The sequence below is a fragment of the Lampris incognitus genome, chromosome 14, assembly GCF_029633865.1.
Source record: "Lampris incognitus isolate fLamInc1 chromosome 14, fLamInc1.hap2, whole genome shotgun sequence".
Lineage (NCBI taxonomy): Eukaryota > Metazoa > Chordata > Actinopteri > Lampriformes > Lampridae > Lampris > Lampris incognitus.
Genome location: NC_079224.1, coordinates 29,577,743 through 29,595,021, shown reverse-complemented (window position 1 = coordinate 29,595,021; position 17,279 = coordinate 29,577,743). Strand labels below are relative to the sequence as shown.

At 44.1% G+C, this 17,279-nt stretch overlaps 1 protein-coding gene across 1 annotated transcript in view; it reads left to right on the top strand.

The window, feature by feature from the left end:
* The window catches only part of LOC130124398 (solute carrier organic anion transporter family member 5A1-like), a 50,028-nt gene extending 42,663 nt beyond the window's left edge, over positions 1-7,365 (top strand). Inside the window, exons 6-9 of the mRNA XM_056293854.1 lie at positions 2,210-2,369; positions 3,629-3,873; positions 4,313-4,377; positions 6,833-7,365. Of these exons, the coding sequence (XP_056149829.1) occupies positions 2,210-2,369; positions 3,629-3,873; positions 4,313-4,377; positions 6,833-7,365 (1,003 nt within the window). The remainder of the gene's footprint in view (positions 1-2,209; positions 2,370-3,628; positions 3,874-4,312; positions 4,378-6,832) is intronic.
* The last annotated feature ends 9,914 nt before the right edge of the window (positions 7,366-17,279 follow it).

Sequence of the window (17,279 nt, the reverse complement as noted above, 5' to 3'; positions counted from 1 at the left end):
ACCCAAGTTACATAATCTTGGCATCTCTACCATGTTTGGAAACGCTCTCCACAAAGGCTACCGCTGTTGAAATTTTGACAGGATAGGACGAACGATGGTGCGACAGCAAACACATTCCTCCTCAAGCAGGAAAAGGGACTGAAAGGTGGTGACAATGCTGCTGTCAAATACATAATCTACCAATTTTACGATCAATATTACAACAGAACAGTGTTCAGATGTAGTTTGATTTACTTTGTAATACATTGTCATGTATGCCTGTGTTAGCTTTGGTCTGAGGATGCCGTTTTTATGAGGGTGGGAACTTTTTACTGCTGAGCTGATGGCACACAAGCAACAATGGCTGCTACACCTTGTTTGTAATTCTCATTGCCCAAGGGAGGGACAGATCAGGGAAATCACAGATTTCAGGTTAGAATAGAAAACATGCAGTACTGGTGGTACCCGAGGACCTAACTGAGAACCAGTGAAACTTAAGCATTCTTCCGTTGATCACGGATAGCTGCCCAGTATAACCAGTCTCCTTCTATTGGCTTGTCGACAGGTCAGTGGGGCCAAGAGGGCCATTGCTTGAATGCCTTGCTCAAGGGCACCTTCATGGTTGCGGAGGGAGTGAAGGACATTTCTCTTTTACTTTCCCCTCTCACATTTTCCCTTGTTGATTTGGGGGGGGTCGAACCAACAACTGTGTTGTGTTTGCCTGGTCTGTCTCTTCTGCAAATGGTGACATGGAAACTGGAGGGACGAGACAGGGTTATGTTCTAAAAGTGAGAGAGACAGACAGACAGACAGACAGACAGACAGACAGACAGAGGAGATGGGGGTTATACTGAGCAGCATCCCAGAGGCTTAGCAGTGAAAGCACTTTTAACATGAAGGGTGAGCTGTATTCAGTTGTTTTTCGGCACAGAGGGTGAGTCACAGTTTTATTGGTCCATCTGTTGCAGACGGCAGGAGGAAGTGAGTGCTCAGATGAGTGTGGGGTCATGTCGTAACGGGACGGTGTGACATAGTCTGAAAAACAGGGAACAAACACGCATGCCGCATCCCTGAATGTGATTACACAGCAACCATGGAGCAAGTCCAAGGGCAGCTTGGCTCTGGGCATCTTTTGGCTCTCTTTCTATCTTTCTATTGCTCCCCTCTTTTTCTTCCTTTCCACCTCTTTCCCTTTTTCCTGCTTTCTTTCTCCCTTACTCTCCTTCTTTCCTCCTCAGCTTTTCTTTTTTTTTTGTTCTGTTGCTCCTCTCTCTCTCTCTCTCTCTCTCTCTCGCTCTCTCTCTCTCTCTCTCTCTCTCTCTCTCTCTCTCTCTCTCTCTCTCTCTCGCGCGCGCTCTCTAGATTCCTTTCTCCACATCACCCTCCCCCTCTTCACATTCTCCTTCTCCTTCTCTTAATCATCTTCCTTTCTTCTTTTTCTGTCCTTCATCCCCTTCTGTCCTCCATTTCTCTGTTTCACTCCCGCTGCCATTTTCTCTCTTCATCTCATCGCTTATTCCGTTCATCCATTTCTCCTCCTCCATTTATCTGATTTTTGCTTCTCTCCTCTTTCCTCCTGCTTTCTCTCTGTTCCTCTCACTCTCCTGCATGTTCTCTCTATTCGTCTAGCTCTTTTAACTCTTTCTCTGTCAGAATAATAATGCTCAAAACTCTTTCTAGTTGTCTGGAAAACCTCACAGTAAAACTGCCTGGCTCGTGTCAGCAATGCTCAAATCCAGAAAAGAGGTGTAATTATCGTTTCTGTATAAATTTATATTAATGTGTTCTATAACTGATGCAATATTACTCTTAACAGTGCAATACTCAGTCTGGGAATATTGTATACACCCTCTATCTGCAGCTTTTCTATGGTGCACACGTTATGCACATTTTCTGTTGGTTTTGTTTTTTTTTGTTTTTTTGTGGGTTTTTTTTTTTTTTTTTTTTTTTGGTCTGGTTTGTTCTCTTTACACCAATACATTTTGCTTAAGTCACTTCGCACCCTTGCCGTCTTGATCCTCCTAGATATGCTGGTACCTTTCAACTCTTAGATACTCCCTTATCTATATGTATATTTTGGACATTCTGCCAACTTAACCAACTAATTAACAGATAACTTGAAATCAAGGTTTAGAAAAATGGTAGAATTCTAAACACAGATATCCATAAAACCCTGAAACATTTCATCCCCGCGGTCTCTCCCTTAACATTTTTCTCACCCTCTTTATAGACCCACCCTGACCATGACCCAGAGAAACCTGACTGGAGGTTGTAACGTGAACTGCGGCTGTAAGATCCACGAGTACGCCCCGGTCTGTGGCTCAGATGGGATCACCTACTTCAACCCCTGCCTAGCCGGCTGCAGCAGTGTCGCCAACGACAGTACAGGGGTGAGCCGCACACTTCCTGTTCCTATTTTTTTTACACAATTTTTTTTACAAAATATTTAGCAAGAGTTTAAAATGATATATTCAGGGCGTCTGGGTGGTGTGGTGGTCTATTTCGTTACCTACCAACACGGGGGATTGGCGGTTCGAATCCCCGTGTTACCTCCAGCTTGGTCAGGCGTCTTTACAAAAGCGTGATCCTCCTATGCTCTACGTCCCCCTGGTGAAACCCCTCACTGTCAGGTGAAAAGAAGCGGCTGGTGACTCCACATGTATCGGAGGAGGCATGTGGTAGTCTGCAGTCCTCCCCGGATCGGCAGAGGAGGTGAGGCAGCGAGCGGGGTGGCTTGGAAGAGTGGGGTAATTGGCCAAGTACAATTGAGGAGAAAAAGGGGGAAAAGAAAAAAAATTATATATTTCCCCGCCTGCCGCCCAGTGACTGCTGGGATAGGCTCCAGCATCCCCGCGACCCTGAGAGCAGGATAAGCGGTTTGGATAATGGATGGATGGATATTCAACCCTCTGAACCCTCTGAACCTGCCTGTGTGGCCTTTTGAGCCAGATCAGCCTTGCAGATCAGTCACGTTGTTCTTTTGCTTAATTGGGTTTGTAGTCCTGCTCATTGAGAGGGATTCAAAAAAATACAGGCCCGTCACAAAAATGGACGGTCAATTACTACTTTGGAGGCTGGTCCAAGGGGGGACTCTGCAGAATGGTAAACAGCAATGGTGGTAGTGAACAGGGGAGTTTGTTCTGTCAAAAAAGCCATGTCATTGAGCGTGTCACATGACACATGCACAGTCCTCAGTGTGCAAGCATCAGTTTTTTGTAAATCACTTCATATTGTGAGATTTATGATGCTGCCACTACTTTACATTTCCACTGCATAAACACCGTAGCCCTCTTGGATTAGTCTCCAAAGCTGTGATTGGACGATCCAGATTATAGATGGGCCCGCTTTTTTGAAATGCTCTCATGGAGAGAGAGGTCAGTAACATTATTGCGATCCACCTGAAAACTAGTTTGGATTGTGAGGCTATTAATTGTGATTTCAAGCTGCTGAAACTTTAATTTGAATGAGAATTATTCAAAATTCACTCAGAAATCCTGTGGGATTTTGCAAACAGATTTTGTCCCAGGCATGTACTGGATAATAAGTTTTACTCAAGAAGGCATCCTCTCTGCAAGTGAGAATCAGCTAAGTGCTAAAAACCTAAACCGTATGATGTACATTTATCTCCGCCCATCCGTTCCTCCCACAGATACGAAACTACTCAGACTGTGCGTGCGTTCAGAGCCGGCAGGTCATCACGCCGTCGACCAGCGGGCAGGGCAGCAACCAGCTGCAGTTGGTCATTGTTAAGACCTACTTGAACGAGAACGGATACGCCGTGTCGGGGAAGTGTGACCGTACTTGCAGCACCCTCATCCCCTTCCTCATCTTCCTCTTCATTGTGACGCTAATCACTGCCTGCGCTCAGCCCTCTGCCATCATTGTCACACTCAGGTGCGACTCTCTATGCCCGCAAGAATGTTATTTTATGCACTTGGTCTTGTATAAGTGTATGTGCGTGTAAGTGCATGCTGGGATACATACAGGCTTTTGGGATACTTGCAGGTTTCAGCTAACTCATTCCAATGCGGTCATTCCAGCTTAAAATAGGTTAGCAAAGTGTAGCATTGCCAACCTACTAGCTCAGTTTTGCTGTGTTTGCTGAGTAAATCTACTCTACCAGCCTCTCTTCTGCCCCTGTGCATTTGGAGGCGCTGCTTTACTTTTTAAAATTTATGTGGCCGGTAATTGTATGCACATAGGTGGGTGAACTGGAAATACAGAGACCGAAAAATACATTTTAGGAAAATTCAGTTTAAATGTTATGTATTCTGAATAGCAAAATAATGTGAAATCATCTATCCCTCGACCTGTTTGTTTCCTTGTATTGTAGGTCTGTAGCAGAGCAGGAGAGGCCATTCGCTCTGGGAATGCAGTTTGTTCTTCTCAGGACCCTTGGTTAGTAGACGAACATCACATCCATGACAGAAGAAGAGAAAAATCCGCTGGCTTGGTCGGGCGTCCCTACAGACACAATTGGCCGTGTCTGCGGGTGGGAAGCCAGATGTGGGTATGTGTCCTGGTCGCTGCACTAGTGCCTCCTCTGCTCGGTTGGGGCGCCTGTTCAGGGGGGAGGGGGAACTGGGGGGAATAGCGTGATCCTCTCACACGCTACGTCCCCCTGGCAAAACTCCTTACTGTCAGGTGAAAAGAAGCGGCTGGCGACTCCACATGTATCGGAGGGGGCATGTGGTAGTCTGCAGCCCTCCGCGGATCAGCAGAGGGGGTGAACAGTGACCGGGAAGGCTCAGAAGAGTGGCGTAATTGGACAGATGCAATTGGGGAGAAAAGGGGGGGGGGGCCCAAAAAAAAAGAAAAAAAAGATGAGAATAATAAATCTCCATTGTGGTTGACAAAACACTTGGTACTTCTGTCAGATGGGGTACTTGCAGATGCAAAGTACTTCTTTGTCATTCATAGTCATTGAAGAGATAAGAGGAATACTTGAAGTTGCACATTTCAAAACAGTGTAAATCAATGTAACACCATACCTAATTCCTCGGTAATGGAATTGCTCTTCAAAAACAATTCTCAAGCTGAAGCCTAAATTTTTTCGGCCGCACCAGCTATAAAAAAGAAAACAGGTGATTTTTTTTTTATCAGTCCTGTTAGATGGCTGTGATGGTTCTTGTCGGTTGCTTGTAATGTAATGTTAGAGATGCAGGAGCCAAAGCTTAATGTATTTGTGTCCTTGTACATTTGTCCAGATGAGATTGGGAGCAAAATGTCTACAGCGTACACTCGGTATCTGCTGACTGACTGGTTAATTTAGTATTGAGAAATGCCTTCTCTGTTGTTTTTTTTTTATCTTACTCTGCTCTGCTTCTCCTGGGTAATGAAGCTAATTGGTTCTGATAGATTGGACTCTCTGAAAGCTGCTGTCACCAACAGTTAGTCAGTCTAGAGGACGCTTTTTTTTTGTGTGTGTGTGTCGGGAAACTGTGTGGGATGATTATGACCCAAGAATGTACCAACCGTACATGCAGACTGAAATAAGAACGAACACCGAAATATTTGAGCAAAGGTGAAAACAAAAAGTTTGTGCATTTTTGGTCCTTGGGTGTCATACAAGCTGTGATTTCTGTCTTTTTTTGTCTATTTTTCTTCGTCACCAGCAGGATACGCGGTTTGGATAATGGATGGATGGATGGATGGATGGATGGATGGATGGATGGATGGATGGATGGATGGATGGATGGATGGACCTGCAGGCAAAATCACTTTCTCCATCGCGTCCTCCATCTTAGGCTGTTTAACCCTGTGGTCATGCAATGTTGTGTGTTTAGTTTTAGTTTCATTGTCCCCCGACAATTAAAAAGGGAAGGGAAGCTGCTTACTTTAGCCAGTAAACCAAAAAACTAAGGGAAGCTGCTTACTTTAGCCAGTAAACCAATTAGCAGGTATATTTTCGTGTTGTGTTACTGCGTAAATTATAACGCTATTTCAGTAGAGGTTGTCAAGTTCATGTAGCAGACATATGAGCAGCATGCACAAAAAAAGGTGAAGTGCACCATAATCACCGGGTTATAGGGTCCCAAATTATGTCGTGGGTGTTTTTCTAACAATGGATGCAGTATTTCACCATTAGGATTTGTGCTGGGCATTATGTGTAATGACAACATGTCGATTAACAGCAGTTTATCGTCAATGTGTATAGAATAATCCATACATGCCCAATCTCAAAGTTTGCAACATTCACATATTAGAAACCCAGCATCTGATGCTATGCCAAAACTATCTCTTCTCTGTCTGTCTGTCTGACTGTCTGTGTGTCCACTTGCCTGTCTTCCCATCCATCTGCTTGTCCATCTGGCCTTCCCAAGTCCTCTATAAAGAAAGAATGGCATTTCAGTATGTCGGCCACTTAAAGTCGATCCAGTCATTCTTTAGTGTGATTTTTACAACTCTGGAGTATTTTGTTTTCTGCATAATTCTGTTGGCTGTCTTGTATCCAACCTCTGCTCTTCTCTCTTATCTTGTCTTTGCTCTCTCGTCTTCTTCTTTGCTCATGTGGAGCAGTCGTAAAGAAGCCAGCTGATGTTTATTAATGACGTTTATCTGCCAAAGTGCTGACACAAATCTTTATTCTCTCCTCTTCCTGCGTTCCTCTCTCTCTCTGTCTATAAATCTCTCTCATCCATCTTTTTCCTCTTCTCATTTCCTCTTTGTTTCTCATCTTCCCCTTTTCACCTCTGCTCTGCTCCTCTCCTCCGCCTCTCTACACTCAACTGATTCACTCTCTCTCTTTCATCTTCACTCCACCTCTTCTCACATTTCCTCCTGTTCTTTTCTCCTCTCCTCTTATCTTCTCTCTTTTCCTCTATTCTCACCTGTCCTCCCCTCCTCTTCACAGCCTACATTCCGACTCCCATCTACTTTGGGGCAGTCATCGACACCACCTGCATGCTGTGGCAGCAGGACTGCGGCGTGCACGGCTCCTGCTGGGAGTACGACGTCACCTCCCTGCGATTCGTCTACTTTGGCCTGGCCGCCAGCCTCAAGTTCCTGGGCTTCTTCTTCATCTTCCTTACCTGGTACTCTATCAAGTACAAGGAGGAGCGGGTGGAGCGCTGGCTCAAGCGCCACCTTTCGCCCACCGACACGGTGGGCAGCCTCGTCTGCCATCCGGGCGGCCGCAAGGGCCATGCCCGCACGCGCTCCTGCCCTGTCAACATCCCCCAGCGTGAGCCAAACACCGGTTCAATCGCACCACCGTCCGCTGGAGCCCTCAACAGGGGGGTCAGCACCCAGAGTTGCCCCGGCAATGAGCTCAAAGCAATAACTCCACCCCCTGCCACGCCCTCGGTCAAGCCCTCACCCGCTACGCAGGCCACACAGGCGCCCACACCAGCCCGATCCCTGGAACACGTCTCGGTCCGAGTGTGACGGGTGACACAGAGGCAAGGTGGGATATCAGCTCCATCCACCAGTGTAATACTGGTTAGTCTGGTTGGTCAACCACCATTGGGAAGCACTCCTAATCTGAAACAGTCTAACTGGCTGGTCAAATATCGAAAGTGGCTGGTTGATTTTTGTGACTCGTGAGCCACTGCAGCCGGTCGGACAAATGTGTCACTTCCAGGTCAGGATGCAGGAGGGAGTTCATCGCTCATCCCCACACCTGCCACCCCCACCCACACCCCACCCCTCGCCCTGCTGCGGCAATGTGTGCCTTTTTTTGGTTTTTCACAACACTCCTCACGTGTATATGTGTAAACACAGACTCGGACATACACAAACACACTCTCTGACATGCTGGACACCTCAGTCACCCTTGTAGAGATCATCCAGAACCAGAATGCACCAGAATGGATACCTCAGTTTAGTCAAGTCTCCCCTAACACCCTCAATATCCCTCACACCCCTCAGCCCCCAGCCCACCCCCACCGCCTTACGTCTGTGCGTGCATATTTTCTAGATGTTATTTTATTTCCCCTTCAACAATATGGGAGTAACCGCAATACCTGATGGACATGACGCACAGCTTGTCGTCTCTGCTCACAGAACAAAACAAAACAACAAAAAAATTAACAAAAAAAAAAAACAAAAACAAAAAAACAACAACAACAAAAAACTTGGAGAAAAGTGTTACACTGAGATTAGTGTTTTAAACTGGCAACCGATGGCATGGTGCTATGTGAAAATGTTAAGAAACCTATGGGTTTTTTTTTTATTTCCCTTTTTTGTGTTTGGAAAAAAAAAACCCTGAAGAATCCAAATGGACAATAGGTCAATGGGCTAAGCAGCTTGGCATGCAGAGAACGCATTGCTCTCCATTGTGAGGAGTTTTGTCACTCCAATAATACAATGGCACGTAGTATTATGAATGGAGAGGCTAACAGTCGGATTGTGTCGGCGTTTGCCAGCCCCCATACAATGCGTCTACACATTAGGTCCATATATCGTGACTGGCACCCTTATAAGTGGTTTACCTCGAAAAATAGGATCAGCATTCTTCTCGTGATGACACATCGGGCCAGGCTACACACCAGGGTTCCCACTCGGGTCTGGAGAAAGTCAAATCTGAAACTGAATCTGGTCATTTTAAAGTCCTGGAAAGTTTTGGAAAAGGGCTGCAGAAGTTCTCCTTCATCTCAAAATAAGTGGTTTATCTGAAAGAGTAAAAATCAGGCTCAACATGATAGGGTCCACTGAAATGATCAACTAAAATCAATGTTCTTTTGTTTGTTTTTTCAAAAAATAAAAAATACAAACAAACCTACTTGTACTGAACATGCAGGCAGATGACCAGCCATCATTTAGAGGTTATATTCCTCCAAAAATCTAGTTGGCTGGCGGGAAAAAAAAAGTATTTGTGCCCAGTGAACTTTGAGAAGGACCAGCCACTGTGGATAGTGGATAAACAGTTGGATTTCCTAACCTGAGCTCAGTATCAAGTTTTGAGAAGTTGTGTCATAGATTTATAGGGTGAAACTCTCCATGCCTTAAAGACTAGGATCAACAAATTGTCCCAACTACAATAGACCTGGGTTATTATTACACGGATTTGGTGAAAAATCTATAAATTTACAGGTCCGTCCACATTTGAAACAGCACAAGAAATGTGGAACAGTGTAGAAGCACCAATATTCAATCACCATACATGAATGGCCGGATATTTTCTATAGGTGTGAACCTGCCGTCAGGTCAGATAGTGCAATGTTGGTTGTGAGAAACGCTAACACTGAAAACCCAATGTTCAGTCAAGTCATTAAGGTCAGGATATGTTATGGAGTTTAGAAACATAAAATGCTGAGGAACTCTGGGAGAGGATCGTTTTAATTTTCGGTTGGGGCTTCTCGTATTAAACGGCGGCAAACTTTTTGGCCGTGGCATCATTTGAGAGTCCTAGTATCTTCTGAAATTCTAGTTAACCAGTAGAAAGCAACAGAGGCCGGTCAAATTTTGGGATGCACCGGCCACTGTGGCTATTGTATAAAGTTTTCAGCTCACTATATTAGATGGTAGCATTTCATATTAACTGACAATAAGTAGTCTGATAGTCTTCACTAATTTCTGAGGTACAATCCCTTGCCTAAAAGATAACAACTGATGTTTTTCTGACTACGTAAGCAATCTTGAGAAAAGAAACAGGAATAATACAGTGGGCATTTTGTTTTTTTGTTTTTTTCACCAGTGTTCCTTGTAGGTTAAGCTTTGAATGGTAGTCCCACATTATCTTCTAAAGAGCAAATATGCCACCTTTGCCACACAGTTTTTGCCGGGAAAATGTATTACAACAACACCTATCGCAGCTGCAGAGCTAGTATTTTGTTGCCTTTCGTGACAACTACCATCTTTGTGTCCCATTATTTACCTTTTTTTTTCATTAACATTTCTTAGACTTCAAAGATAACACTGTTTGATGTAGGGGCTTTTCTCACAACTTGTGGGGTTTAAACGTTTTCTGTATATAGACTATGTGTAAAATAAACTAGAGCCATGACCATTGGGTCTGACCCCTATAGCCCCTATAGCCATGCTGCTATAGGGGCAGCATGGCTATAGGGGCGGCATGAATCAGGCGGTATAGGGGGTCTAGTAATCAGAAGGTTCCTGGTTCAATCCCCCGCTCCTCCAGAGAGCATGTCAAGTGTCCTTGAGCAAGACACTGAACCCCTAACTGCTCTCGATGGGCAGGCTGGTGCCTTGCATGGCAGCCTCCACCATCAGTGTATGAATTTGTATAGGTGAATGTAAGGCATACGTTCTAAAAGCGCTTTGAGTGGTCAGTAGACTAGAAAAGCGCTATATGAATGCAGTCCATTTACTTTTCCCTGATTCTCTACCATGCTGGGTGCTATGCCCTCTGGTCCATGTCCGGTCACACAGTGTGCAAAGACGGCCAAAGGATTATGGAATTTGTTTTCATTGAGATTCTGTCTCAAGTCCTGGATGAAGTGGGATCAAAGAGTCAAAAGAGGATGCAACTATGCCCCAAATCACATTCAACTCAAAAGAAAATGACAAGATGGTAACAATGACCAGGTTTCAGGGTAGACAAAAATGTCTTTTCATGGGAATACTTTTATCAGACAGTAGGCATATTTATACAACTGTTGTTTTTTTGTTTTTGGTAAATAATGTGTTGAAGGTATTAAACATCAAGAATTTCACCTAACATACAAATGACCATTGAATAATACCAAGATCTGCAGTAAATTGGCCCAAGTCACGTGGGCATAATGTTGTTAGCTCTGCATTTTCTCAGCATGTGAAAGCATTCAGTTTTGTATTCTGTCCAGCAATTAGTTTGATTTTATTGATCGAAACTGTGCCGAGTGTTTTTAAAGTGTGTCTGACCCAGCAAACAGGACAATAATAGCGAACAGCCTTGCTGTCAATCTGTATGCCATCAAGCCAATGGGTCGCCCCTGTCTTCGGACACAAGGGTACAAGACCTGTGTTCTTTTTCTTTTCTTTTTCTTTCTTTTTTTGTTTTTGTTTTTTTACTTTGGCAGTTAACTGAATGATTACGGTGAACTTTTTGTACACTGGTGAATCACCCTCATCTGAACCTTGGTTTGACTTTCTTTTAGAGTAACACTGCAATACCAAAAAATCAGGATGAGGATGAAACATGGCGCGTCGTTTCAGCGCCCTCAGTAAGACATCGGTAGAATAGAAATCAGAAATCACCACTACACTCCACATCCACATCTTCCTGTCCCACCTCACAAACAGGCCTACTAACTCCTGTTTAGTACAGTGCTAGAAAGACGTATAGACTAGACTAACCTTCACTTTGCCTGTGCCCGTTCCCCACTAATTTAAGCTGCTGTCTTAACTTCTCTACGTACTTACACCGAAGCTTTTTTTCTAAGGGTCTGGCGTCATCATTTCAGTCACGCAAACTTGCAAACCTGGCGTGTAGAAAATAAGATTTATCGTGACTTCCTCCCTGGCAGGCATATGGGATCAACAACTGCATTTATCGCAGAGAGCAAGTGGTCCGTACGGTTTTGTACAATCGGTGTTTTCTTCTGTGAACCCGGAAACTTTTTACCTCACCTCACCATTTATTTTTGTTTACAGACTGCCATACTTCTAGGGGTTTTACCTCACCTCACCATTTATTTTTGTTTACAGACTGCCATAACTTCTAGGGGTTTTACCTCACCAAGCCTACTTTATGTTCTTTGATGCCCCCACCCCTCACAAAAAACCCCACCTCTTCTTTTGAACACATGGTTACATCATGCTGTTACCCCAACAGTCTGCGGACTGTAAAAGCCCACATTGCAAGGAACGCCCCCAGTACAAGAAACGCCCCCTCGGCAGACACGCTTTTATTTTTTGGTATCTTTTTTTTAACACTAAACTCAAGAACACTAGAATACTAATACAAAGAAACAAATCTATCCAAAACTATTTTTAAGTTAGAAAGAAATGGTTGTTTTCTTATGTTCAAGTCCTAATGATCCTAAAAGGCATTCAACTCCAAAATTTTATTGAGAACTTAATGTTCAAACTAGAAAACAAACAGATTTCTGAAATTGCAGCAAAATTTTTAAAGTGGCCATGGGTACAATTGAGAAGAAGTGTTCCTGGTATTTTTTACGTTTTGTTTTGTTTTGTTTTTTGGGTTTTTTCTGCCGTTTACCACAATTAACTGAACACGTTTTTTGTTTTTTTGTCTGTCCATAATTTCTCCACTCTTTTTAGCAAAAGAAGAGTCCTTCACGTGCATTTGTCGTGCTGTACTTTCACATTCAGTGTTGTGGCATAATCTCTATACAGAATACAGAGGAACAAAAAAAAATCAGAGATCAGAGCTCCTTCAGGCAGATGTACATTTAGGTTTTTTGAGTTTTTCTCTCTTCTTTTTTTATCAGTATTGTATTTATTGCAGGAAAACAGTGTTCTGGGCTGGTTAAAATACCACACCGATAAGAAAATGTAGATCATTTGTGGACGCACTGTTTACAAATGCCTTGGATACTTGACTTCCATCAATAAAAATGTGAAAAATAATAAAACCGTATTACTGAAGCAAAGTGTTGGTGGCTTTATTGTACTTGCCCAACCTGGCTAGAAACTGGTATCTACCATTCACATGACGTAGTTAATTTGATAAATTAATGTTCAACCTAACTCATTAATTAACAAACCCCAGGAAGGACGTTGTAAGGTAAAATATTTTTGTGTATATTGAGTTACTCAAGACGGATGTATTTACATTGAAGACGTACTAAACACTTAAACGTGTTTTTTGAGCTGCAAACGGGATGATATGACTGTGCGAGAAACACGTTAATGCTGGTGTATATATTGATATTACCAAATTTATAAAAATCGGCATTTCATGGGTAGAAAATGGCTCAACGCGCCATCTACTGTTTTAAATCAGCCCTGAACCTTGCAAGGCCAATTCTGACGTAGAGTCGACCGGTTGAGACTTATCTACGTCATTAAATGTAAAAAAAAAAAAAAAAAAGAAGAAGAAGAAGAAAAGAAAAAATAATGTTAACGCCCTCTAATCGGAGGTGGGCGACCCCACCATCCGCGTCGCGGTGTGCGACGCCGTGCCGGAAGGCGGGGCCGGTGGACGGGACCACGGCGGTGTGCGATGGCGCCTGTGGACGCTCGCCGGGCCCTTCTCGCGAATTTCCCCAGCTACCCCTCCCCACCCCGCCCCCTCCTCAACCCCTTGTATTTGTGGAAGGGTGAAACGTAGCACTATTATAGTAGAATAAAATATATGTCCACGTTGTCAGTCATAGTATTACCAACGATCTAATACTTTTAATAAAAGCAGCACGTAGACATACAGAGATCGGTGCGATGTATGTGTTCTTTTTAGATCCAGCTCTGATCTCATACAAGCTAAGCTATTATTAGACGAGTGCTGGTGGTCCATGTGGACCAGACTGAGAACCATGGCCTTTTAATCAAAAAGACTGACGCGGTATGAGTACCTCGGCATTTATGGCTCCAGCTCCACGCAGGAGTTACCTGAAGCATCAGCCCACCGTGTTTGGCAGATGCATAAACTCTTTCTGCAATTTGGCGACTTCTCTTTCAACAGTGGAGTTGGCAACCAGAAGAATCCAAGGCTCTCAGAGGAAACTGAAATCAATAGTCTTTGCTCAATGTCTCTCAGTTGTGATGTGCAGGTCCGTTTTACACTGTCGTACCTTTGTAAGCTCAAAGGCCAGAGAAAAGACATGAAAACCCGTCAGTGAACACACCTCGTCGCAGAGGACCGGGTGGTGTGACGGTGTTAGCCAGCACAGGTTCCCTGTGATCATGAGGATGGTGGTTCGAGTCCCGCTAATGTCGGTTGTCACGGGAGCACCAAAGTGACTCTTTAGGTGTGTTGAGGGGATCGGAGCTGTGCTTTTTAAAAATGAGTTATTATCAACTACTTTTGTAATGTCCGTAGACGCCTTGTCTTACTGACATAAGAACAATTCAAGAACGAGCCGACTTCGTAGGTTCTTAACTGTGTAGCTTTTACTAGCGTTCATCCGACATACAACCTTCATAACATGCGCTTCTCACTTCCTGTATACGTCACACGCACTGCACGTACATCCGTGAGTAGGTCAAGTTAAACACGTGACCTTTCATTCATTACATCTCCCCCTCTAAGATTATTTTCTAAACATTTCTCTGAACATTTACTGCCAACAATTTTAATTTTGCTGGCCACTCGTTATACCAAATGGAAGGCGGCAGAAAGCATACCTCCCAAATGGGGTGATGAAAGTGGTGAGCCCCCTGCTGTCTTCATGCAAGGGGATCTGGTAAAACCCACTTGCTGCATCCAACATTGTGAAGAACTTTGACCCTGCGAGCCTTGGCATTATTTCCTCCATAGTGGGCAGCACGTATTTCTCACGTTTCACCGCTTGATTCAGCCTCCTGAGGTCAGCGCAGCAGCGAACCTCTTTCTTGTTCGGTTTCAGCACCGGCACCATAGCGGCGCACCATTCTGTGGGCTGAGTCACTTTTTCAATAATGCCCTCATTTTCCATGCGCTGCAGTTCTTTCTTAACCAGTGGTACAAGTGGCAGCGGTATCCGTCTGGCTGTATGCACCGCGTATGGCTGGGCACCCTCCACCAGAGCTATTTTCACTGGGTCTGTTTTCAGCAGTCCACTTGAACCGAAAACTCCACTGACCTCATTCATCCGCTTCACTAGACCCATCTCCACTGCCTCTGGACGACTCAGCAGACAGCTGCCTCTCCCCTTGATCACATACACTGGAAAGGAGTATTGTTTCTCCTTGTAGTTGGTTGTGGCTTGAAACTGTCCTATGCAGCTGATGTTTCCACCTTGGCTTATGAAGCATGTGTCAGGAGGTCCCAGTTTTATGTTTGGCTTCAGCTTTTTAAATGTCCCTTGGTTGATAACAGTAGCGTCAGCCCCCGTGTCAATTTTAAAGGTTATTGGTACATCACTTATTGTTAAACTAACAGTCCAATCTTCCTGACTGCTCTCTTTGCCAACTTCTCCCAGAAAGTACAGCTGTTTAACCTCTTCAGTGACTTCTCTCACCGCTTTAGAGTGACATACACGCTCCCAATGTCCCTTTTTATGACACTTGTTGCACTTACTGTTCGTTGCAGGACACTTCCGCTCATCGGTGTGCTGCGTCTTGCCGCACCTCCCGCATTCATCTACTTTGTTGGTTGCAGGACTGCTGCCACCATGACGCTGTCCGCCCTTTTTGTTTTGGCGTCCGTCCCGCCGTCGGACAACATTGACGTTAGCCAGCTGGGCCTCTGGTTGGTTAGCTTGGAGGCTGAGCTGCTTTGTTATTGCCTCCGCCTGGCGCACTTGTTCAATGACTTTCACCAGAGTAAGGTCCGCTGTGAGCTGGAACTGACGGGAGAGCACCTTATCTTTTATGCCCACTACCAGACGATCTCTGATATGTTCATCCCTCTTGTCCCCAAACTCGCAGTGTTCAGACAACTCATACAATGTCCGGATGTACATCTCCGCTGTCTCTCCTGGCTGCTGGCTACGTTGATAGAAGCACGCCCTCGCATGTATGATGTTACGGCGGGGAATAAAGTAGCCGTCGAACTTTTTCAGTACGATATCATAGTCCACTTTATCACCCTCCGCCGCGAAGTCAAACGAGCTGAATATTTTTTCAGCCTCGCTTCCCATTGCATAAATCAGCGAACTCACTTGAATCTCCCCGTCGTCTTTATCCAGCTTTGTCGCGAGCCTGAAGCGCGAAAACCGTTGGTTCCACTCCGGCCATTCAACGGGGCAGTCAAACTTGAATTCACTCGGCGGATTAAACTTCGGCATGACCGCTCGTGTTCCGATACACAGACTATTCTGACACCATGTAATGTCCGTAGACGCCTTGTCTTACTGACATAAGAACAATTCAAGAACGAGCCGACTTCGTAGGTTCTTAACTGTGTAGCTTTTACTAGCGTTCATCCGACATACAACCTTCATAACATGCGCTTCTCACTTCCTGTATACGTCACACGCACTGCACGTACATCCGTGAGTAGGTCAAGTTAAACACGTGACCTTTCATTCATTACAACTTTAGCGTCAAGGCAGCCCAGCCCCCTGTTTCAGACTATGTGCAAACACCACATACATCAACGGGGATCAAACTCACGGTATCCTGGTTGCCAGTCAACAGTGCTTATCGCTAAGCCATCGTGTCTTCGGCATTGCTGTCATTTGTAATGTAAAACGCTATGTGGACGTGGTGACCAATCGTAGTTGACGTGAAGAGATTGGTTCATTGCTTGCAATCAACAGCAGTAGTGGCACACATACAGGCAGCTCTGAATGAATGCACATCACGTCACTTTTTATGTGTAGGATGTGTGTACATGTTGTTAGACAGCCTTGAGGAGCCAATAAGCAGCTTTTAAGCCTATGGATCCTTTGTGCATTTCATCCAAAATGCCTGTAGGACCGACTGGGTGTGTTCAGTTGTGTTGGGACTGAACTTACAAATGGCCTCATGGGAATTTATTCCAAGCTATAATTTATCTTAGCTGACGACACAACACATACAAACCCACAGACCAGTTAAACAATATAGTGTAAAGCTGTTATTTACAATATATGAGTAAATTATTCCTTCATAAAATTACACTTCAGATAGATAAATAAATGCCTCCAGCATAATCATGTCAGACGTAAACTGTCATTGGTGCTTGGGTTGAGGTGTAGAAAGGCAAGAAAATGTACTTACACGAAATTTGATTAAATGGTGCATTTGTAATATATTTTATTTATTTGTGTTGTTTTTATTTACAGCCAGGGGCATTCTGTGTGTATTACTCTGGCCGTAATTTCATCTCTTCTTTGACCTTTTGTAATAAAATATAGTAATAATAATAAACGATCTCCCATTATCCGCAAAATGATACTGCCATCTAGTGGTTAGGCTGTCTGAAACAACAGCGACACATGAACACACCTGTCACACCAACCAATCGACAGCTAGCATCCATCACTTGTCAGGTGTCGTAGAGGTCCAGCAGATTTTTTTTACAGTTCAATCAAATTGTTGAACGGCCAATTCAATTTATCTGACATCTTACCCTTTTAACTTTAGAGGTAACCGATGGACTATCACGGCAGGTCCATTATCGTTAGCACATGGAACACATTTGGTAAGTAGCATTGTCTTTATGCATGCTCAATAATCAAGGTAAGAAAATCAAAAAGTTTGAATCAGTTCATCTGGACAGAAAAACACAAATAAACAAACAAACAAACTCGCAAATCATCACATCTCAGCAACTCTAAACGCTCAATAAAAGTTGTGTCCAGATGAACTGATTCAACTTTCTGCAAAAA